This window comes from Periplaneta americana, chromosome 12 (assembly GCF_040183065.1).
Source record: "Periplaneta americana isolate PAMFEO1 chromosome 12, P.americana_PAMFEO1_priV1, whole genome shotgun sequence".
In the NCBI taxonomy this organism is placed as follows: Eukaryota; Metazoa; Arthropoda; class Insecta; order Blattodea; family Blattidae; genus Periplaneta; species Periplaneta americana.
In genome coordinates this window covers 160,928,084-160,953,327 of record NC_091128.1, presented here as the reverse complement: position 1 = coordinate 160,953,327, position 25,244 = coordinate 160,928,084, and the positions used below count along the sequence as shown (strand labels likewise).

Genomic DNA, 25,244 nt, shown 5'->3' with positions numbered 1-25,244 from the left:
GCAGTTTCTCCTCAATCAGTGACCCAGTCAATTCCTTTTTTTCTTCCTGATCAGTTCCAGCATCATTCTTTCTTCACTCACTTATTCCAACACAGCTTCCTTTCTTATTCTGTCTGTCCACTTCACACGCTCCATTCTTCTCCATACCCACATTTCAAATGCTTCTAATCGCTTCTCTTCACTTCGTCGTAATGTCCATGTTTCTGTCTCATACAGTGCTACACTCCACACAAAGCATTTCAATAGTCTCTTCCTTAGTTTTTTTCCAGAGGTCCGCAGAAGATGCTCCTTTTTCTATTAAAAGCTTCCTTGGCCATTGCTATTCTCTTTTTGACTTCCTGGCAGCAGCTCATGTTACTGCTTATAGTACACCCCAAGTATTTGAAGCTGTCCACTTCCTCTACTGCCTCATTTAGAATTTGCACGTTTGTCTTCTTTATTTTTCTTCCTATAACCATGGTCTTCTTCTTGTTCGCATTTATCTTTATCCTATACTGCTCACAGCTGTCATTTAGCTACAGTAAAAAAAAAATTATTTTCTTCACAATCTCCAAGATTATTTATCTGTATTCCTAAATATTTGATTTCATTGTGGTGTTATAATTTCCTGTAATTGATAATCAAATTTTGTGCTGCATCCCTATTTACTATATATTTTGATTTATTTTTGTTCATTGTTAGTGTCCATATTTTTATATTCTTGTAGCAGTTTTCTAATCATTTATTGTATCACATCCTCTTGGTCTTCAGGTATAATAATTTATTTATTTATTTATTTTATTCTACTAGAGTTAAGGTCATGAAGCCTTTTCTTCCACACTACCAGAAGTGAAATATACATTGAAACAATAACAAAAGTTGTAATATTACTAGTAATACTTAAGCAAAATTGTTTTGTTTACTATATGGCACCCCCCCCCCCCCCATTTGTTGTGAGCATTTGTCTCCAAATTTTCAGTGCTTGCTAAGGATAGATGCATAGTATATTATAACTAGGGCTAAAGATAGATGCATAGTATATTATAACTAGGTCTAGGATTTTGATGACTTATAAATCATGAAAAAATGTCCTAAAAACAATGCATTTATGACCTAAAAATCTAAAAAAAAAAATGCCCTAAAAATTTATCTTATATAATTGGCTTAGTAGGAAAAGAGGTTTTGTACTACTTAATATTTAGACTAGTAATTAAATTAAATTTTACATAATTTTTTCTAAGTAGTACACTTTAATTATTTTACCTGATGTAGTTTCCATGCATGATTGTTCACCTCTGCTTCGACATGTGGACTTGAGGTCAGCAGTCAGCTGGCCGGTCTTGGCCCTTCATGGGCTGTAGCACCATGGATTTACTTTACTTTTAGTTTCCATATAGTCAACCACAAGGTCGCTCTTATCCGAAATTAGCAGGTATAGAGGAGTCTATATTGAAGGGGTGGTTGGACTGTTCCATTGGATGGGGTGTACTACGTTAAAATGGCAATATTTGTGTAGAAAAACTATTAAAATATTATACAAAAGAATGGGTATTAATAGACAAAATATGTAAAGAAAATATCAAAGGAAATAAACATTATTTTACATTAATAATGGGGATTTATGGCCAAAATTAAATTAAAATGCCTAAAAAATGACCGAATTAAACAAAAGATGCTCTTATGAGTTGAAACAGGCAAAAAATTCCCTAACAAATAAATCTCAAAACACTCATTTTATCACATAACATACAATTACTAAAGCAGCTATGTTTCTGGCTTACTAGAAAAAAGATGCAATTTCATCAGAATCCTAGCCCTAATTATAACTGAGTATATGATATCCAGATATTTGAAAGAAGATCAATATTTGTTCCATTTGTGTATTATGTGAAACAATTTTATATTTGAATAGTTTGACCATACATAAAAATTATGTTGGTGAAAAAGAAATTGAAAAGCTAGAAAAAATTGCGGTAAGTTAACGCAGGGGAAAAGTATAAAATGAGAGAAAGAGGTGAAGAAATCGGTTTTCCAGTTTTACTCGTCTTAAATTTCGTAGGTGATCAACTAACCTGATAGTGCACATGAGCAGTGTTGTACTCTAGGAGTATTCTGATTGGCCAGGAGAGCAGAAGACAGCTGCACACCCAGAACACCATGCGGTTGGAGTACCACGGCAAGTCTGCATAAGCCACAACGTGCTCTTTGAAGTTAGATATGCCTGTGAGGTCGAGGCCTTCTCTCATTTCCATGTAGTCATCGTAGCGCTCGTGTTCAGCAAAGAAGCGAGCACGCTGGTCTTCGAACTCGGCTGCAGCCTCCACGTTGGCAAAGGCGAATCCTGTGGGCAAAATAAAGTGTTTAAAATGTGAAAAAATGATCCAAATACATTTTATTTTGGGAGAATCGAGGCTTATGGGAGAGAAAGCCAAGACACATACCCTCATACTGTTGATCTCATTTCACAAAATATATATACACATAATACATACAGGGATAAATGCCAACAAGACGAAGAAAAGTAAAGAAGGTAAACGTGCGAATTCTAAATGAGACAGTAGAGCAAGTGGACAACTTCAAATACTTGGGGTATACTATAAGCAGTAACATGAGCTGCTGCCAGGAAGTCAAAAGGAGGATAGCAATGGCAAAGGAAGCTTTTAATACAAAAAGAAGCATCTTCTGCGGACCTCTGGAAAAAGAACTGAGGAAGAGACTAGTGAAGTGCTTTGTGTGGAGTATAGTATTGTATGGGGCAGAAACATGGACATTACGACGAAGTGAAGAGAAGTGAATAGAAGCATTTGAAATGTGGATATGGAGAAGAATGGAGTGTATGAAATAGACAATAAGAAATGAAGCTGTGTTGGAAAGAGTGGGTGAAGAAAGAATGATGCTGAAACTGATGAGGAACAGAAAAAGGAATTGGTCGGGTCACTGGCTGAGAAGAAACTGCCTACTGAAGGATGTACTGGAAGGAATGGTTCGGGATAGAAGATATCAGATGATAGACGACATTAAGATATATGGATCATATGCGGAGACAAAGAAGAAGGCAGAAAATGGGAAAGACTGGAGAATGCTGGGTTTGCAGTGAAATACCTGCACTTGGGCAGAACACCATGAATCAATGAATGAATATATACAGGGTGAAGTAAAATAGCCTTGCAGATTTTCAGAGTGAATAGCTCATGTTGTATGTAACAAAAAACTATATTGTCATATTGGTGGAAAGTTCATAGTTTTTTCCCCAAATGTTTAACAATCTCTTATTCGGTAACTGTTGCGAGTAGGAACGTGATTTTTGTCCATATCGATAGGAAATCTAATGAGGAATAATTTGTCCCTCTGGCGTATTTCAATATCATGCACGGTTTCATGTAAATTTAATTTTAAAAACCTCTAATTTCAAGCCTCTGCACGATGCGAGCAAGTGGCAACATCGAGGCAGAGAGCAGCTCCCATACCAAGACAGAGTTCATTGACCTCTTACTTCTGTATCATGAGTAGAGTGTGTTAGGGGCGGTGTTGCCGGATTGCTAAGACTTCAAACTTAATTTTCTAATTAACTGTGCATTTAATCACAAAACATGATATAGGTTTTTCTATTCATTTACGTGTACCTTATCGTTCCTTTTAATCTACAAAATTATTTCACTTCCACCCTGTATATCACGGCCAAATCTGTAACATTGATGCGGCAACTTTCCCTTGTTAGTTGAAATAAGTTAGGGTAGTGGTTCCCAAAGGGGGTGTCGTGTATAGATCTGAGGACGATCGTAAGATGATTTACAATATAAAAAAAACTCCATATTAACATATATTGTATGTTTATTAAGCGTGTAGAAACACAAACAACATTGAACATAAAAAAAAATCTTTCAGTAGTTATAAATTAAAGAATAATGTAATAAATGTGACTATTTTTCAGAACATAGCCTCTCAATAATTCTGGATTAAGTACACTGATACCATTTTCAAGTTTAAGAAGATTTCTCACTTTTGTTTTGATGGCAATCATAAATGAGAGACTTATTTTGTATAAATATGAGGTTGTAAATGTTTTGAAAGATTTAAGAGCTTCTTTTGCAAAATGTGTTCTTTTGATGCAAAACTGGTCAACACTCAATGAAAAAGTGATCTGGTTTCAATATGTCATCAGTAGATACATATTTCAATGAGTTTTTCTTTTTTGGAATTTCTGTCAGTTGAACGCAACGGATTCAGTACCCATCAATGACTGTCATCATTGTTTTGAGTTTTTTCCGGAAAAGACTCAAAAAGCTGTTGTTCAAAATCGTACTTTGGGTAGTATCTACAGGTTTTCAGATAATTGTTTGTAATTTTACAAGGATTTCTATTTTTCAAATGAAGTGAAGAACCGATATGGTAGTGGAGGTGGAGAGGAAAAAAAAAAAGGTAAAGGTATCCCCATGACATGCCATGAAGGCACTTGGGGGGGCATGGAGGTAGAGCCCCATGCTTTCCATGACCTGGGCTCTAGAATGAGGTGGTGTGGCCGGCACCACGCTTTGACCGCCTTTTACCCCCGGGAAAGACTTGGTACTCAATTTTATAGGAGGCTGAGTGAACCTCGGGGCCATTTTGAAAGTTTGGCAACGAGAAAAAATACCACCTGGGATCGAACCCCGGACCTTCCAGTTCGTAGCCAGCTGCTCTACCAACTGAGCTGCCCAGCCGCCCGGAGGTGGAGAGGTCTCTCCCAAAAGTGGGTCGCGCCTTTAAAATGTTTGGGATCCACTCTGTTAAGAACAACATAAGAAACTGATAGGCTGCATTGCATCCATAACTGGGAGGGAAATTAAGCCTTATTAAAAATAGACGCGACATTCGACCCAAATTACCAAAGGATGGAAGTTGTGTTGCTAGTGACTCACCCTTGCTGAATCGTATCTTTGTGATGGGGCCTCCTTCCAGAGATAGATCTCGCGAGATGTCCCTCACACCGCAGTAAGCAAACAGGAAGCAGGAGCCTGCAGCGTGGGCGTTGACGCGCTCGTAGTACACCTGCGTGGTTGTGTAGGAGTCGCCCCCGTGCCTCGTCCTCACCACCTGGCGTTTGCGGCGCACGTAGTGGTAGCACAGAGCCTTCCACCACACGATGGGCTGCGCCTCGCGCATCAGACGCACAGTCTCCATGACACTGGCCACGTGCACCTTGGCGTTGAGCTCTTCCCTCGCCGTGCAGTGCCAGCACTCCACGAGGTACACCAGGTACAGCATCAGCATGAAGGCGATGGGAATGTACACGTAACCCTTGTCACATGGTGACATCTGCACCTTGTTTGTGATTGGGTACCCTGAGAAGTTGATGATGACCTACACAAGTGTGGACTTTATGATGTCAAAGAACCAGAGGCTCATGAAGTCTAAAATATTGGCTCAGTTTTTCCTTAACCTGTATTTACAGTCTCTGAAAGCACAACTACTAATGGAAATTGTGTTCAGATAAAAATTAAAACTTAATACAACGTGCAAAAACAGCGAGATGATTTACCTTTATGATCAGGACCAAGTTTTCTTTTATGAAAAAATGTATAAAATATCATATTTATGATTAAAAATGGGACAATAATTTCCTGAACTTTTTTTTTCCAAAGGGACTTGTAGATTCTGTAGAAAAGAAATGTTGAAATATAATACAGATGTGGACAAATTATTAGAATAAACGTATTATCATTATTATTATTATTATTATTATTATTATTATTATTATTATTAATTGATTAAATGGTGATCTTACTCGTGTTAATTGTGTAAGCATGTACTGATTACAGCTGTTTCGGTGCTTCTTCACACCATCCTCAGAGCATACTAGATCTCGGCGTCATTTCGAACTTCGCTGCCTGTTGTGTGGGTGCGTTCGATTGTTGAGAAGTGTTGAAATGTGGTGTCAAATAGTGTGTGTGTTTTGAACAATCGAACGCACCCACACAACAAGCAGCGAAGTTCGAAATGACGCCGAGATCTAGTAGGCTCTGAGGATGGTGTGAAGAAGCACCGAAACAGCTGTACGCCGCACATGCTTACACAACACGAGTAAGATCACCATTTAATCAATTATTTATATTCAAGTGTTAAAAGTAGTGTACGAAAGATTCAACATGGAGTATTATTATTATTATTATTATTATTATTATTATTATTATTATTATTATTATTATTATTATTATTATATTTTTTAAGTTTATTATTCTGTAGTTTTGTAAATGAGCATTTAATATTCTCAACACTGACCCTGTATCTATTTCAGTTATTGTCACAAGTTAGCCCTTAGTTGCCTGATGGTACTTGAAAGTACCGTGATTTATTTTGCTTACTGGAAGACCTGGAAGAATAATAAACCGCCAAAAATTCCGTGCAACCTGATAAATAAAATCCATCAAGGATACTGACAGTACTGTACATAGAAATACGACCTTTTTTAAAATAAAAAAAATAAAAAATTTCTGAAAAAATTATTGTATGTTCAGAATTCGCATTCTAACAACATTCAGCAAAGAAAACGGATTTATTTTAATTTTTTCTTACGTCAGGCAACTAAGGGTTAGGCTCGTGTCATAGATAAGAGACTGGTTTTCTGATAATGACTGCATATTCATGTAAGAAAAGTCATTAGGAACATTGATATAAATTTTAATGGTACCATATTTAATAGGACCAGACAGTGCATAGCCTATGCGGATGATATTGTGGTCATGAGCAGATCTCTTGGAGTGCTAAATGAAATAGTAACCCAAATTCAAATAGAAGCAGAGCACATGGGGTTAAAAATGAATAAAGAGAAAACTAAATATATGAGAAACATAAGACCAAGTGGCGTTTGTAATAAAGATATTATAATAAACGGACAGAAATATGAGGAAGTAGATTCTTTTAAATATTTAGGAGTTCTAATTACCCAAGAAAACACTGCAGATGCGGATATGACGCAAAAAATTGCTGGGGGAAATAGATGCCTGAGAGCCCTTAACAAAACTTTGAGAGCAAGATGCATAAGTAAAAAAGCAAAACTTACATTATATAAAACAGTCGTAAGACAATTGTGCTTTATGGCAGTGAAACTTGGACTCTGTCGAAGAAAATGGAACAACAACTGATGACATGGGAAAGGAAAATTCTAAGGAAAATCTATGGCCCTAAATATGAGAATGGGCACTGGAGAATTAGATATAATACAGAACTGAAAACTCCATATAAATCACCAGATATTGTTGCTGAAATCAAAGCCCGTAGGTTGGAATGGTTAGGACATGTAATCAGGATGAATGATCAGAGAATACCAAAAAAGATTCTAAACACAAAACCAGAAGGCAGGCGCAATATTGGCAGACAGAAACTAAGATGGTTGGATGGAGTGGAGGACGATTTAAGGACTCTAGGCGTGAGAAGATGGAGGCAGAAGGCTCTGGTTGGACAGGAATGGACCAAGATCCTAAGGGGGGCCAAGGCTAGACTACAAGGGCCGTAGTGCCAAAGAAGAAGAAGAAGAAGAAGAAGAATCATGTAAGATGGTGCTCCCTGCCATGGAGCAAAGACGTTTTCGAAATTTCGCACACCAAAACAATTAATTGGCCATGCAGCAGTCCTGATATGAACCCAATCGAGAATGTCTGGTCTTTTGTTAAGGAGAGATTAAAGAAATTCAACATTACCACTAAAGTTGTACTCATAAAATCATTAAGAGCTATTTGGCACAAAGACTGAAATTCGGGAATCTTGCAGAAATCTTATACACAGATGCCAGAGAGACTTGTAATGCTTAACAAGGGAAAAGAAATGCATACAAAATGTGTATAGGGTGTTTCAAAAGTGATGGTCAATAATTTACAGATGAAAGGTACAAACAAACAGGCAGAAAAAGAATTTACTGGGCCTTGGTCTCTCAAAGGTTGAGAATCACTATCATATATCATGAATTATGTAACTGTCCTCCATTTTAAAAACAAAAAAAAATGTGTGCATATAATGATATTTAGTCTAATTATAATTCATTTGTCCACGTCTGTAAAATTATACTACTGAAAGGTGTGCCTTCCCCTTTAAACAATTAAAACGCTGTTCCATTGGTATTCAAGCAATGATAACAATTGAAAATTGAACTATAGAAACTGTTTTTATCACAAACCGAATTATGCATGTTGGTCATAATTAAGAAATCGCTCAATAGATGGTACTAATAGATTTTGATACACAATGCACAGCAGCGCTAACGACTATCAATCCACGAAATTATTGACCCTATCTCGTAGAAGGATATCATTTACTCCCTTACTTCCGTCCCTTGCCCTTTGCATCTCGACTTACAGACAGGCAGAGATAATAGAAAAGGATTCCCCATGCTTAGTCACGTGTGGTGATACATACTGGCGGACAGACTGACGAACATAGGGACGGGTGTGTAGTGCTGACCTTGCTGACTTCCGTGAGCCGACACCACGTGACTGCTCCAAGACAGCCATATATCAGCAGTGTGAGGATGAGGCACTTCCAGTTGGAGTCACGGAGCACTGCACCACAAACCGTCTGCTGCACTGGCCGCTGTAATATGAATCAATTAGTGTCGTATTCCCTCACTATAGCAAAATGCCGTTATAACTAACGCCAGTATAAAGGAATATTCAATAGTACGAAATTATTTTCTCTCTCCTGCCATTTTCCTATATAATTTAATTTTAAAATATTTCAGTTTGACGAATTTCATTTGTACGATTTAATATAATGCGTCTGAGTTTAAAGAAAGCAGAAAAGAGTACAACGTGGCCTGTTGTGACGAGAATCCAAGGCCCCGCATAATGGTAAGGGCTGATTCACAATGAACCGGGAACGGAAACGGCAACGAGAACGGAAATATTGTTATTTTTTTTACGACGCTGTATCAACATCTAGGTTATTTAGCGTCTGAATGATATGAAGGTGATAAATGCCGGTGAAATGAGTCCGAGGTCCAACACCGAAAGTTATCCAGCATTTGCTCGTATTGGGTTGAGGGAAAACCCCGGAAAAAACCTCAACCAGATAACTTGCCCCGACCGGGAATCGAACCCGGGCCACCTGGTTTCGCGGCCAGACGCTCTGACCGTTACTCCACAGGTGTGTTAAAATAAATATATTTAAATGCGAGAATTCACAATTAACTATTGTGAACGCTCACATTTAAATACATTTATTTTAACATTATCGTTCTCGTTGCCGTTTCCGTTCTCGGTTTATTGTGAACCAGCCTTAAGGCATCATGTCACAAATACTTTCAAGTCTGAATATTTCTGACAAAGTAAATATTATTCAACGCCTTGAAAACGACACAATTGTTAAGGATATTGCTGGAGAGAGTAAGATAATATTTATTTATATATTTATATTTTTTTCTTTACTTATTTATTTATCCCTTCATTCATTAATTCACTCCTTCATAACTCCACTCACTCACTCATTCATTTCTTTCTTTCTCGTTTATTTATTTATTCATATATTCATTCATTTATTATTGTATTTTCCTTATATATTTTGTTTTCCCGTATGATCGATTTTTTACTGTCCATAATATTCCCTGACTTTCTTTTTCTATTTCAGTGATATTCAATCCTTTTTACTGGCGTACCCCCAAACTGCATTGCAATTATATAAGAATTAACAAAAGACTATGATTGATGTTGGACTAAAAATAAAATTATTATTATTATTATTATTATTATTATTATTATTATTATTATTATTATTATTATTATACAGTAGTTATTGATGCAATAATAATAGTAATGATTTACGTAGAATGGTATTCAAGCAAGATAAAACAAGAATTGATATTGCAAAAGAAGCTATAATACTTACTTACTGGCTTTTAAGGAACCCGGAGGTTCATTGCCGCCCTCACATAAGCCCGCCATTGACCCCTATCCTGAGCAAAATTAATCCATTCTCTATCATCATATCCCACCTCCCTCAAATCCATTTTAATATTATCTTCCCATCTACGTCTCGGCCTCCCTAAAGGCCTTTTTCCTTCCGGCCTCCCAACTAACACTCTATATGCATTTCTGGATTCACCCATATGTGCTATATGCCTTGCCCATCTCAAACGTCTGGATTTAATGTTCCTAATTATGTCAGGTGAAGAATACAATGCGTGCAGTTCTGTGTTGTGTAACTTTCTCCATTCTCCTGTAACTTAATTCCTCTTAGCTCCAAATATTTGCCTAAGCACCTTATTTTCAAACACCCTTAATCTCTGTTCCTCTCTCAAAGTGAGGGTCTACGTTTCACAGCCATACAGAACAACCGGTAATATAACTGTTTTAGAAATTCTAACTTTCAGATTTTTCGACAGCAGACTGGATGATAAAAGTTTCTCAACCGAATAATAACAGGCATTTCCCATATTTATTCTGCGTTTAATTTCCTCCCGAGAATCATTTACATTTGTTACTGTTGCTCCCAAATATTTGAACTTCTCCACCTCTTTAAAAGATAAATTTCCAATTTTTATATTTTCATTTCGTACAATATTCTCGTCACGAGACATAATCATATACTTTGTCTTTTCGGGATTTACTTCCAGACCTATCGCTTTAGTTGTTTCAAGTAAAATTCCCGTGTTTTCCCTAATCGTTTGTGGATTTTCTCCTAACATACTCACGTCATCCGCATAGACAAGCAGCTGATGTAACCCCTTTCAATTCCAAACCCTCTCTGTTATCCTGGACTTTCCTAATGGCATACTCTAGAGCAAAGTTAAAAAGTAAAGGTGATAGTGCATCTCCTTGCAAAGAAGCTATAATACAATGCAATAATTATTATCAACAGTGGCTCTGATTGAGGTTCTGGCTGATGTCCATCTATTGTCAGGCAGCACATCTCATTTGACGATATGTGTCAGAGGAAGAACAATTGTTTGCAGATACATCTGAAGTCTGGCTAGTGTAATACGTTGTTAATCGGGATGTATGCAATGGAGGGGGAAAGGAACTGGGCACCCTACCTTCTGGCCTAGTTGCTTCATAAGTGGTGCCTTCTTGGTATCACTTGTGAGATTCAGACCTGTCTTTGGATGCTTGACTAACCAACAATTATCAACAAGTAGGCCTATAATACTGTAAAATAAAGATGTAAACATTTTTACATACGTAATCAGTGGGATGCGTACTTCTTGAATACCTGGGGGTACGCGTACCATAGATTGAATACCACTTCTCTACCTAAACATGATGCTTGCCGACTGCAGGGGGCTTGCTCCGCGTGTTATATCTAAGTAGGTGAACATTGATGGAGCTGTGTATAAGGAAATAAAAATTTCGCTCCCTTGCTGAAAAACCCCGCTTTAACCATCGTAAAAGAGGATAGAGAACTTACAACAGTGCAGAAGCCTCATATTAGCTATTGTCAAATCGTGAATTTTGAATATTTTATCACTAATTTTGCCATCAGTTCATCACGTTGCGAGATCGGACGACGAACTATATAAATTTTTATTAGTGTTATTTAAATATTAGTCTGTAAAATTGTATCAGCTTCTTTTGTTTCTGACTAAGTGGAAGAGAAGGCCTGATGGCCTTAACTTCGCCAGAATAAATAAATAGATATTATCATTATTATTATTATTATTATTATTATTATTATTATTATTATTTTATTATTATTTATAAGAGATCTTGCATCTCGGCATGATGCAGAGGATCGGTATGTTTGGCGAAAGAGCTCCCTTGCCACTTTTACAGATTCTTATGTTGCTTCGTACATTAAATGAATACTACCAGGTAATTCAGCATTAGTGAATAGTCCTACTATTCCGTAAATTATTGGCGAGTTCCTCCAAGGTGAACAACTATTAACTGGGGCAATATATATGGTGGAGTTCATTTGGTCGAAACACGTGCGTGTAGTCTGTACGCACAGGCGTTTCGCAGTACGACCATTCATGAAACATCAGACCATAAAATCGTGACACATTTATTTATGGAAAAGCTATTAGATTAAGAGAAGAAGTAGATAAGGCATTGTTTTATGCATTTTCATTAAATAAATATCAAAATATTCGTATATATATATATCCCTTACAACTTTTAAAACAATTTATTATACACTGGTGGCCATAATTCTGGAAACTTTTTTTTGTACTGAATTATTATAACCAGGGAAAGGATTTATATGTAAATACATATTTACTTATAAAGCTAATATAATTTATATTTTGCATTATCTTTATGTTTCACAATGTGTAGGGTTGAAAAATCCTACTTTTATTTTCCATATTTTTCCATATTTTAGAGTTTAGTACATATTTTCGTTAATTTCCATATATTTTCCATATTTCATATAAAACAGTCCATATTATATTAGGTTTAACAATAAAACAAAACAAAATTCCATTAACTTTTAAAAATACATTTCAACAATAGAGATTTAAACACATGTTCAGTAATCCCTTTAACATCAGAGTTATTTGAAAATTAGCAGTCCTATCAACAATGGGAAAGTAAGTTACAAAACTGTATTAATTTAATTTAAAATTTTTAACAGACTTCAGTTGTGCAGCTCAACAGTTAAATGCCAGTCAGAGTACACATTGGTTCAGTTTTGTAAATCATACTATAAAGACGGTAAATATGCCAAAAGTACGTCATTCAGTCAATTTAAAATCAAAACTAACAAGTTACATTTCAGAATTTAAAGAAGATGGTTTATCAACTGACAATAAAATATTATTTTGTAATTTGTGTCAGTGTGCAGTATCATCTACACAAAAGTTCCTGGTGCAACAACACATTACAACTAGTAAACATCAGGCCAACAAACAACTAAATTCCAAGCAGAGACAATTGTTTTTAACACAACCAACAACATCGAATGTCAGATCTGAGTTTAACATCGACCTGTGCCGTTCTCTCATCTCTGCTGATATTCCTCTCTACAAACTAAAGAATAAGGTCTTCAGGGAATTCCTTGAAAAATATACTCAACATACAATCCCGGATGAGTCAACACTTAGGAAGACGTATGCTCCATCCATCTACGATGAGACAATACAGAAGATAAGAGATGAAATTAAAGATAGTTCAATTTGGGTTTCCATTGATGAGACTCCCGACAAAGAAGGTAGACTTGTTGGTAATGTAGTTATCGGTTTGTTAAGTGAACAATATTCTGAACGAATTCTTTTACATTGTGATGTTCTAGAAAAGTGCAATAACAAAACTATAGTTAAACTGTTCAACGAAGCTATGGGTATCCTGTGGCCAAAGGGTATTATGTACGATAATGTGTTATTCTTTATTAGCGATGCTGCCCCTTATATGGTCAAAGCTGGACAAGCATTATCTGTTGTATATCCTAAATTGACTCATTTTACTTGTGTGGCGCATGCATTTCATCGTGTGGCAGAAGTGGTCAGAGACAATTTCCCTAAAGTAGATTTGTTGATTTCATCAGTGAAAAAAGTATTTCTCAAAGCTCCCAGTAGAGTTAACGTGTTGAAAGAAATGTACCCTGAAATTCCATTGCCACCAAAGCCAATTTTAACTAGATGGGGTACATGGCTAGAAGCAGTTGAATATTATGCCGAACATATAGACTCTATTAACAATGTTCTCCTTGCATTGGACTCTGAAGATGCAGTCTCAATTGATACTGCGAAAACAGTTACCTGTGACATAAGTGTGAAGAATGACTTAGCTCACATTCAGCATACATTTTCATGCATCATAAAAACGCTCAAAAGTCTCCAAAATAGGCACCTTTCACTATCTGAAAGTTTTGAAATTATAAATAGTACTGTGGAACAACTGAATCGTGGTAGAGGTAAAGTTGCAGATGCAGTAAGAGCTAAGGTGGACACTGTACTTTCAAAAAACCCTGGATATGAAGAACTACAAAAGGTTGTTGCTGTGATGAGTGGTGAATCAACAGTGAAGATTAACTTGGACTTATCCCCAGCAGACATTGTGAAATTGAATTATGTACCAGTTACTTCTTGTGACGTCGAACGCTCTTTTAGTCAGTATAAATCTATCCTCAGAGACAATAGAAGAAGATTCACTTTTCAGCACTTGAAAGAAATGTTTGTAACCTATTGTTATGGTAACAGACAATAAAAATTGTGTTTTGTTGAAACTACATTGGAAGATAAGGTACGTCCATTATATTTTTTGTTTAGTTTGATTAAAATGTACCAATATTTAACGTACATAGTCATTTTTTTATAATTTTAAGTCCATATTTAATTCCATATTTTGGTAAAAATCCATATTTAATTCCATATTTTGGTAAAAATAACTACATATATATTTACATATTTCATATATTTTTAGTCCATATAAATCCGTTCCCTGATTATAACATTTGTATTGATTCACGGATTTATACAATTGAAAATGGTATTCATGACTGATCCGTTAATTTTGGGGCTGTAATAAAGGTATTATATTAAATCCTGAATATTTCAACAATAAATAATCATTACTATGTATTATGTTCTTGTCGTTTAAGATCTAAATATTAATTTCAGATTTCATTATAATTTCCCATTATTTACCGTAATAAAAACTGGTCCATTGTTGATTTTAAGATTATTGTTGATCAGTAGAAGCATTTTTGAACACTGTTGGCATAAAATATGGACATTATTAGTGTGTTTCTATCATTAGTCTGACTTAAGATTTCGTTAGGTTAACATATGATTGCTTTACAACAAATTTTATTGATCCTTTTATCACAATGGCTCCACGAAAGGATTGGAAATGTTCTAGGGCAGTCACACTTCGAGAAGAAGGCTATACATTCAAGGAAATTGCACGGAAACTTGGTAAAGGTGCTACAGTGTCTGGCGTCCAGAAGGTATGGCAGAAGTACAAATCCACAAAATCTTGTAAAACAACACCTAGGACTGGTAGAAAACCTAAAGTAAGTCCAAGAGATGTGAGGCAGATTTGTCGATTAATAATAATTAATACAGGAAATAATGAGAAATAATAATGAAATCTGAAATTAATATTTAGATCTTCCCATAATTAACGGATCAGTCACGAGTAACATTTTCGATTGTATAAATCTGTGAATCAATGCAGATGTTATAATAATTCAATACAAAAACAAAAAGTTTCCAGAATTATGGCCACCAGTGTATAAAGTCTACATATACACGCTTTAACATTATATGGATTTTTTATTTTAGTAGGTTATTTTACGACGCTTTATCAACATCTCAGGTTATTTAGCGCCTGAATGAGATGAAGGTGATAATGCCGGTGAAATGAGTCCGGAGTCCAACATCGACAGTTACCCGGCATTTGCTCATATTGGGTTGAGGGAAAACCCCGGAAAAAACCTCAACCAGGTAACTTGCCCCGACCGGGAATCGAACCCGGGCCACCTAGTTTCGCGGCTAGACGCGCTGACCGTTACTCCACAGGTGTGGCCTTGTTGATTATTGTGGAGTTCCTATTTCTATTGTGTTATACAATAGATGGCTTATATTCATGTAACTGATTTAGATTTTGTTTTAATGTTCACGATATTGGTAACTAAGGCACTGATGAATCATGATATGACAATTTCCAATACATTTTTTTTTAATACTCGCTTTAACATCTCTGGTCATATCACAAGTTAATCTTTTAGGTGAAATCCGAAGGCCTGTATACTATTGTTGAGTACTAGTTCTATTGTTGTGAACTAGATGGCGTCTGTAGATCTTTACTGACTTGTTATGAATATAATTTTTTGGTGACGAATAAAGCCGGTGATATTCAGGGATGTTGTGGCCCGAATTTCATGACATTTGCCTTACAGTTGAGGGAAAACCCTGAAAAACCTCAACCAGGAAATTCAACCCAACCGGGAATCGAACCCGGGCCCTCTGCGTAAGAGACCAGCATGCTGACCCCTATACCACAGAGATGGTCGGCATTTGCTTTTGTGACTGTAGAAAACCATGAAAAATCTCAGCAAGATTGGCCGGACATGGAGTTTGAACCCGGGACCTCAAACGTGGCTATCTGAGCCACCTCGCTCGGTTCATAGTTTTTGCTCAGTGCAAAGCTGACCGTTTCATTTGTTCGTTTATTGTACGTAGCGGACTATACATATCGTGATTGCGAAGAAAAACCTTGGACTGGATTGCCATCTTGATTTCAAATAAAGACTACCATAATATTTTTTACTAAATACATTTTATGTAGATCGTCCCCATGTAAATTGCCTCATAAATACAGATATATCATCACCCAGGTCTACGCAAGCTGGTTAATAGCCAAACGTGTTAAGTAAACAAATGACAAAAACACAGCGAACAGAATTATGGCAGGAAGTAATTTCAGTGTTTTATGTTCTCAAGCGTTTCTTCTTGTGATGTTGGATGTTTACTCTGTAATAATGTACGTAGTTATTGCTTCACGTCTGTTTTAACTGGAGAATCTGTTCAGAGTTGCATGAATCTTATAATCTACGGCATCTACTACATGAAAACACTGCATACATTAGTGTATAAGACATCATTTTGTTGTACTTGATTCTCTCTAATTACCGATATGGAATAACAGTTATATTTTCAGTATGACAAACTGCAAGAGAAACGTTGGATTTTTTCTTAACTCGATCGCTTAGTTCAGTTGTTCTTCGTCTGCAATGCTAATCCCCAGTAGTACAAAGCGTTTTCTCTAGGAGTGTAGCGTTGTTCTGTAGATATTCAATAATACTTACTTATGGCTTTTAAGGAACCCGAAGGTTCATTGCTGCCCTCACATAAGCTCGCCATTGGTCCCTATCCTGTGCAAGATTAATCCATATATATTATTTTAATGTACCGAAGTACATATGATATTTCCATGCAGATATTCTGCGTCATCATACGATGAAAGAGTAATGGAACGGAGAAAAATTCTCTCCGGCGCCGGGATTTGAACCCGGGTTTTCAGCTCTATGTGCTGATGCTTTATCCACTAAGCCACACCGGATACAACTCCGACGCCGGTTAGAATCGTCTCAGATTAAGCTCCAACTCTTGGGTTCCCTCTAGTGGCCGCCCTCTGCACTACGTCATAGATGTCTATGAACGCAGGACCGAAGTCCACACATGTGCTGAGGTGCACTCGTAAAAGGAAATATCATATGTACTTCGGTACATTAAAATAATATATATGATATGCGTAAATCACCTCGTGATTTAAGACGGCGCTTATTCCGTCTGATCCCGGCCAACTAGTCACTCATATCGAGTGCACCTCAGCACATGTGTGGACTTCGGTCCTGCGTTCATAGACATCTATGACGTAGTGCAGAGGGCGGCCACTAGAGGGAACGCAAGAGTTGGAGCTTAATCTGAGACGATTCTAACCGGCGTCGGAGTTTTATCCGGTGTGGCTTAGTGGATAAAGCATCAGCACGTAGAGCTGAAAACCCGGGTTCAAATCCCGGCGCCGGAGAGAATTTTTCTCCGTTCCATTACTCTTTCATCGTAAGATTAATCCAGTCTCTACCATCATATTCCATCTCCCTCAAATCCATTTTAATATTATCTTCGCATCTACGTCTCGGCCTCCCCCAAGGTCTTTTTACCTCCGGCCTCCCAACTAACACTCTATATGCATTTCTGCATTCCCCCATACATGCTATATGCCCTCTCCATCTCAAACGTCTGAATTTAATGTTTCTAATTATGTCAGGTGAAGAATACAATGCGTGCAGTTCTGCGTTGTGTAACTTTCTCCATTCTCCTGTAACTTCATCCCCCTTAGCCCAAAATATTTTCCTAAGCACCTTATTCTCAAACACCGTTAACCTCTGTTCCTCTCTCAAAGTGAGAGTCCAAGTTTCACAACCATACAGAACAACCGGTAATATAACTGACAGGGAACTGGGTGCTCAGTATCGGTTCGGAATCAGTTCTAATCTTGTTGGATCGCACATTGAGCAGGCAGTTCAGAATCGATTCTGAATAGTGCTGGAACGAACCTCTTTTATTACATTTAATTGTATCATAATTGGAGTTAATTAATTTTATTATTTCATATTACAATCAGATTTAATTAATTTGATTACATAGTATTATATTATATTTAAGTAGTCTATATTATACTTCCATTTAATTCATTTTATTAATTATTACCGTAAACTGGGGTAAAGAGGATCACATGTGGTAAAGTGGATCATATGTGTATTGTTAGATAAGTCAGCGCCACATGGATCACACATGCAAAGAAAACTATTTTTAGTAGCATTTATAGAAGAAAGATTTTCTTTGCATGTGTGATCCATGTGGCGCTGACTTATCTAAGCAATACACATATGATCCATTTTACCACATGTGATCCTCTTTACCCCAGTTTACGGTACTTCTTAAAATGTATCTTAGTGAAACTTACAGCAGAGTCCGTATAGGCCAGTTTCTATCTGATCCTTTTCCAATTCACTGTGGGCTAAAGCAGGGAGATGCAGTATCACCTTTACTTTTTAACTTCGCTCTGGAATATGCCATTAGGAAAGTTCAGGATAACACAGAGGGTTTGGAATTGAACGGGTTACATCAGCTGCTTGTCTATGCGGATGACGTGAATATGTTAGGAGAAAATCCACAAACGATTAGGGAAAACACGGGAATTTTACTTGAAGCAAGTAAAGAGATAGGTTTGGAAGTAAATCCCGAAAAGACAAAGTATATGATTATGTCTCGTGACGAGAATATTGTACGAAATGGAAATATAAAAATTGGAAATTTATCTTTTAAAGAGGTGGAGAAGTTCAAATGTCTGGCAGCAACAGTAACAAATGTAAATTATACTCGGGAGGAAATTAAACGCAGAATAAATATGGGAAATGCCTGTTATTATTCGGTTGAGAAGCTTTTGTCATCTAGTCTTCTGTCAAAAAATCTGAAAGTTAGAATTTATAAAACAGTTATATTACCGGTTGTTCTGTATGTTTGTGAAACTTGGACTCTCACTTTGAGAGAGGAACAGAGATTAAGGGTGTTTGAGAATAAGGTTCTTAGGAAAATATTTGGGGCTAAGAGGGATGAAGTTACAGGAGAATAGAGAAAGTTACACAACACAGAGCTGCACGCATTGTATTCTTCACCTGACATAATTAGGACCATAAAATGCAGACGTTTGAGATGGGCAGGACATGTAGCAAGTATGGGCGAATCCAGAAATACATATAGAGTGTTAGTTGGCAGGCCGGAGGGCAAAAGACCTTTGGGGAGGCCGAGACGTAGATGGGAAGATAATATTAGAATGGATTTGAGGGAGGTAGGATATGATGATAGAGACTGGATTAATCTTGCTCAGGATAGGGACCAATGGCGGGCTTATGTGAGGGCGGCAATGAACCTTCGGGTTCCTTAAAAGCCAGTAAGTAAGTAAGTAAGTAAGTAAGTAAGTAAGTATTACTTCATGATATGAGTCGAAATAATTTGTATACTCAAGAAAAAATGAAGAGTAAAGAATTCTTTCTTCCCTTCCGCTGTCATAGATGAGAATTACTTCTATCAGTGGTTACAACAAAGATGTTTTTGTTTTTTTTTTTTGCATAGTCTATGGAACACACGTCTCAATAACAATGTAAGTTCTTTACGGCGACGTACGAGATGAAAGAGAAGAGTGTCGATAGTATAAAAACTTGTGTTAGTTGAGTTAATTTCACGTGTGATGGGCTGTGCGCATTACGTGTCTGTTAGAATTGCTGGTTTTAAGGATATTTTATTGCTGATCGTGGTGCACGCAATATTTAGGGCGCCGCTCTCACGCTTCTTCGGAGTCCCGGCATGCATTTCAATGAGCCGTTTTTATCTAGTGCAAACCCGTCTCTGTGCTGACACCCTGATCCATCGAGTGAAATCCAGAGTAGAATATTTTATTCCATGGTGATTCGTATTAAATTTGTGACTGCCTAGAAATATAATCAGATTTGCAAATAGACGGAAGTATTATTTATGCTCAACATTTTTTTGGATGTCCTTTTTTTTCCTATTGATCAACCCACTTCTCCTGTGCCGTAGTTTTTCGTTCTGAAATAGTAATATGCGTTACAAGAGCGGTATGTTGTAGTTTTCATGTTCGAGGAAAAGTTTGAAAAAGCGAAACATACCGCTCGTGTATCGTACATTATTTTGTGCGAAGATCGTTTATTACATACCTGAAAGAGGAATTTCTAATTAGTTGCAATGAAATCTCCATCTTGGTTTCTGTTCAATGACGGCAAATTTGCAGAACAAAAATATCTATCTTCAACATTGTTCCTATAAAATGTTTTCTGTGTTTACTATACTCCAGCAGGCCGTGATATACGTCTGTCTTTTTTTTCCCCCAGTCTATAAATGCGAACTTAAAACAAACGGTAAGGTTATGTAATGATTTATTTTTCATTTTAATATTTTAAAAATATTATTTATATAACATATTCCAGTAATAACATCGGCATCTGGAATCTTGTTGATTTTTTCACGGCTTCCTTAATGTTACTTGCATCACGAATGCAGTAACTTTAGTGGAGTTGTAGAGTTTACTTAATTTTTGCAAATATTTAAAAACAATAATTAACAGTGCAATTTAGGTGAAATTGCAGGGGTAAGTTTCCAATTTATAATTATTACTATATTGAACGTCTCTAAAAATAATATGTTAAAAGCCTAAAGCAGTAAAATGAATATGTCACTTAAGCGGTAAGAAGAGGGAAATTGTTATGTGTATTAGGTTGGGAATACTGAATGTGGAATTTTAGACTTTCCGCGAATTGGCTTTGTGCGGAAAACAAGCAAATATGCACGATCTCGCACAATAGTAATATGCGTTACAAGAGCGGTATGTTGATGTTTTCATGTTCGAGGAAAAGATTGAAAAAGCGAAACGTAGTTGAGCTTTTTTAATTTCCGAGAACATGAAAACAAACATACCCCTCGTGTATCGTACATTATTTTGTGCGAAGATCGTTTATTACATACCTGAAAGAGGAATTTCTAATTAGTTGCAATGAAATCTCCATCTTGGTTTCTGTTCAATAACGGCAACTTTTAAAAACTAAAATATCTATCTTCAACATTGTTGCTATAAAATGTTTTCTGTGTTTACTATATTCCAGCAGGCCGTGATATACGTCTGTCTTTTTTTTCCCCCAGTCTATAAATGCGAACTTAAAACAAACGGTAAGGTTATGTAATGATTTATTTTTCATTTTAATATCTAAAAAAATATTATTTATGTAACATAGCCTATTGCAGTAATAACATCGGCATCTGGAATCTTGTTGATTTTTTCACGGCTTCCTTAATGTTACTTGCATTACAAATGTAATAACTTTTGTGATGTTGTAGAGTTTACTTAATTTTTGCAAATATTTAAAAACAATAATTAACAGTGCAATTTAGGTGAAATTGCAGTGATAAGTTTCCAATTTATAATTATTACTATATTGAACGTCTCTAAAAATAATATGTTGAAAGCCTAAAGCAGTAAAATGAATATGTCACTTAATCGGTAAGAAGAGGGAAATTGTTATGTGTGTTAGGTTGGGAATACTGAATGTGGAATTTTAGACTTTCCGCGGATTGGTTTTGTGCGGAAACCAAGCAAATACGCACGATCTCGCACAAAAGAATTTTACAATGTTACATTTTTCGGATGAGATTTCTGCATATGTAAAGAACAAACTAAAATTATTTCAATCATTTATTATCATAATACATTGCTCTCTTAAACCGGCTAAGCATATTGGACATTAAATCAATGACTTTCTCAAAACACGCTATAAAATATTTAATACAAAACGACTTTTATCTCGAAAATGAAGCAGAAATGAGCAAAATTGTATTAAACATTTTTGTTTGAAATATCTCAAAGAATATCCTCCTGAAATTAATGATATTACTTAGGGTTCTCTGTGTGTACTAATTAAATTATTTAACAGTTATTCGAAACAACCCTTTATATTTGGTATACTATGACGTCAGATACCGTAATTAAATGTAAACAGTCCTTTTGACGTAGTATCATGATGCTTGTTATAATTTTGCTCGTCATTATCACGATCTGTATCTGTTATTAACATTATTGTGTTTACCTAACAAATAAACCCGCGTGGCGTACATCACAGGTTCATAGCGAAGAATGACCTCCGACTATTGCAACTATAATAAAAAGTACGTCAGTCCACTTCTGTACTACTGTACTTTTGCATGCAGAATTCCTCGAACATTTACCTAGTTCAATCCTAAAGTCCAGGGTTCAAAATTTATAACAAGTAATTAATAACGATTAAAGCATAGAGGAATTCCTCCGAGAATCTGATTTAGCAAATTGCATATAAGATAATTTCATAATATTTAAATATAATAAAAGTAAAAAAACTTCAGAACTTCAAAAATCTCAGTGTTAAAATTTGTCTTGAAAAAAATTATAAAGGCTATTACACTTTTACTACGTCATCCTACTTTTGACCAATAAAACTGTACGGAACTATGTGTTTCAACTAATCATGGATGCTTATCCTATAATTTTTATCAATTCCTTCTCATTTGTTTTTATCACGTCCCTAGCATTTGTTTATTTTTTTGCCAACATTGTACTTTAAATAATTGTACCTTTTAAAATAATTTATGTTTATTTCATCATCTTTAGTTAATACTTTTCTATCATTTTATCTTGTTTATATTATTTAGTTTTTGTTATAGCTTCTGCTGTATGAGATTATGGGTAGTCACGTGTCAGAGATTGCTTAATGTACAGGGAGATTCACGAGGATTTACCGCCACTTACGGAGCTTATTTTCGAAGACATTATGAGCAAAAAATGTCATATAACATTTGTCCTAATCTCAATATTTTCAGAGTTACACTAATTAAGGGTAAAAGAATATTACAAATAGGGAATGAACTATTCAGAAATATCATTTCTTTAATTGGCTAGTGTTCTGAAGCTAATAATGTGTTGTTAATTGCTTTTTACAGATTTTGTTTTTCAATTTTAACTAAAAATTACATTAGGCCTATTCTTACGCACGTATAAAAAATTGTTACAAATCATACGACTTTAGGAACTTGATTTTTTACGTGATTTTTGGCGTGATTTTTAACAATTGTTGTGATAAATGCGTAACAAAATTGTAATTTTGTAGTTAAAAATAAAAAATATATATCTATACAAAGCAACTATGGAATTCACAACACATTTTTTGCTTCAGAATACTAGCTAATTAAAGAAATGATACTCATGAATAGTGACTAAGTAAATAAGTAAGGAGAGAAATAAGTGACTAAGTAAATAAAGAAATAAGTGACTAAGTAAATAAGTAAAGAAAGAAATGTGACTAAGTAAATAAGTAAAGAAAGAAATAAGTGACTAAGTAAGTAAGTAAAGAAAGAAGTGACTAAGTAAAGAAAGAAATAAGTGATTAAGTAAATAAGAAAAGATAGAAGTGACTAAGTAAATAAGTAAAGAAAGAAATAAGTGACTAATTAAATAAATAAAAAATAATTGACTAAGTAAATAAGTAAGGAAAGAAATAAGTGGCTAAGTAAATAAACAAAAGAAAGAAGTAAGTGACTAAGTAAAGAAAGAAATAAGTGACTAAGTAAATAAATAAAAGAAAGAAGTAAGTGACTAAGTAAAGAAAGAAATAAGTGACTAAGTAAATAAGTAAAGAAAGAAATAAGTGACTAAGTAAATAAGTAAAGAAAGAAATAAGTGACTAAGTAAGTAAGTAAAGAAACAAGTGACTAAGTAAAGAAAGAAATAAGTGATTAAGTAAATAAGAAAAGATAGAAGTGACTAAGTAAAGAAAGAAATAAGTGACTAAGTAAATAAGTAAAGAAAGAAATAAGTGACTAATTAAATAAATAAAAAATAAGTGACTAAGTAAATAAGTAAGGAAAGAAATAAGTGACTAAGTAAATAAACAAAAGAAAGAAGTAAGTGACTAAGTAAAGAAAGAAATAAGTGACTAAGTAAATAAGTAAAGAAAGAAATAAGTGACTAAGTAAATAAATAAAAGAAAGAAGTAAGTGACTAAGTAAAAAAAGAAATAAGTGACTAAGTAAATAAATAAAGAAAGAAATAAGTGACTAAGTAAATAAGTAAAGAAAGAAGTAAGTGACTAAATGAATAAGTAAAGAAAGAAATAAGTGACTAAGTAAATAAATAAAGAAGGAAATAAGTGATTAAGTAAATAAGTAAAGCAAGAAGTAAGTGATTAAATGAATAAGTAAAGAAAGAAATAAGTGACTAAGTAAGTAAGTAAAGAAATAAATATATGACTAAGTAAATAAGTAAAGAAAAAAATAAGTGACTAAGTAAATAAGTAAAGAAAGAAATAAGTGATTAAGTAAATAAGCAAAGAAAGAAATAAATAAAGAAATAAATAAGTGACTAAGTAAATAAATAAAATATAAATAACAAGGAAAACAGAGACGCTGGAAGAAATATCACGTCAATTGCAGCTTTGTTCAGCCAAAATCTCATAAAAGCATTTTAGAAGTTAAAGGTATAGTTTTCAGACGTTTGGTCAGAAGATTAGACCTTATGAACAGATAATTATTTATAACAATAGCGTAGACATTCGAAACCATTCGTTTAAGATATAATGGAATGTTGTGGAAGTAGAATCTTAGTGAAGAAGAAAGCCACATTAAAATTGCTGGTAGACTAGCAGAGGTTTAACAATCTTTATGAAGTACGTGTGTCTCAAATTTCCTGCGATCCGTGTTGTGTTGATACCTGAGAAGCGGAACATTCGAATCTCGAAACTAATCGATATCATGCTTCCCGCCAGGGACGTTGGGATGCTTTGATACAAATATCAACCGAACCTCAGTATTAATCAGTATTAATGTTACATAACAAAAAATGGCATTTAAACGAAGAATATGGATAGAAACGGAGTGGCCAGTGTGTTATTCTCTCTCGCTGAGAGGTGTCTCTTTAACCAGGCTCGCTTGCTTGACCTGATCGATATTTCCTCCACATCCGTCCCTTGAAGCCCCTCACTGACCAGCTCGTACCTGCACGTCGCGCTGCTCATCCGAAGGGCTGGCACTCATATCATCACAACAATAGACGTGGCCTACTTCAGCAAACGCACGTACGTACGTGACGCCGTGACGTGCGGCCGCGCGCGGGTCCTGTGATCAACTGCCTGCCACACGAGAAATAGCCGCAGCGGCCGCTGCTCATGCGCATTGTTATCCTATCGACTGGCTGTACCACGCCGATTTAGAAGGCATGTGTATTCATTCGTGAGTAGGGCTAAAAATGTTGACAAGTCTT

At 35.5% G+C, this 25,244-nt stretch overlaps 1 protein-coding gene and 1 non-coding gene across 2 annotated transcripts in view; both read right to left on the bottom strand.

Moving 5' to 3' along the window:
• LOC138711078 (transmembrane protein 151B-like) overlaps positions 1-25,096 on the bottom strand; it is a 34,051-nt gene extending 8,955 nt beyond the window's left edge. Inside the window, exons 1-4 of the mRNA XM_069842391.1 lie at positions 24,980-25,096; positions 8,413-8,541; positions 4,878-5,319; positions 2,052-2,320 (exon numbers count right to left, since the gene is read on the bottom strand). Of these exons, the coding sequence (XP_069698492.1) occupies positions 2,052-2,320; positions 4,878-5,319; positions 8,413-8,541; positions 24,980-25,018 (879 nt within the window). The 5' untranslated portion in view covers positions 25,019-25,096. The remainder of the gene's footprint in view (positions 1-2,051; positions 2,321-4,877; positions 5,320-8,412; positions 8,542-24,979) is intronic.
• Positions 16,875-16,946, bottom strand: TRNAY-AUA (transfer RNA tyrosine (anticodon AUA)). The gene has a single exon. It is a non-coding gene; the product is annotated as a tRNA-Tyr (tRNA).
• Positions 25,097-25,244: the final 148 nt, after the last annotated feature.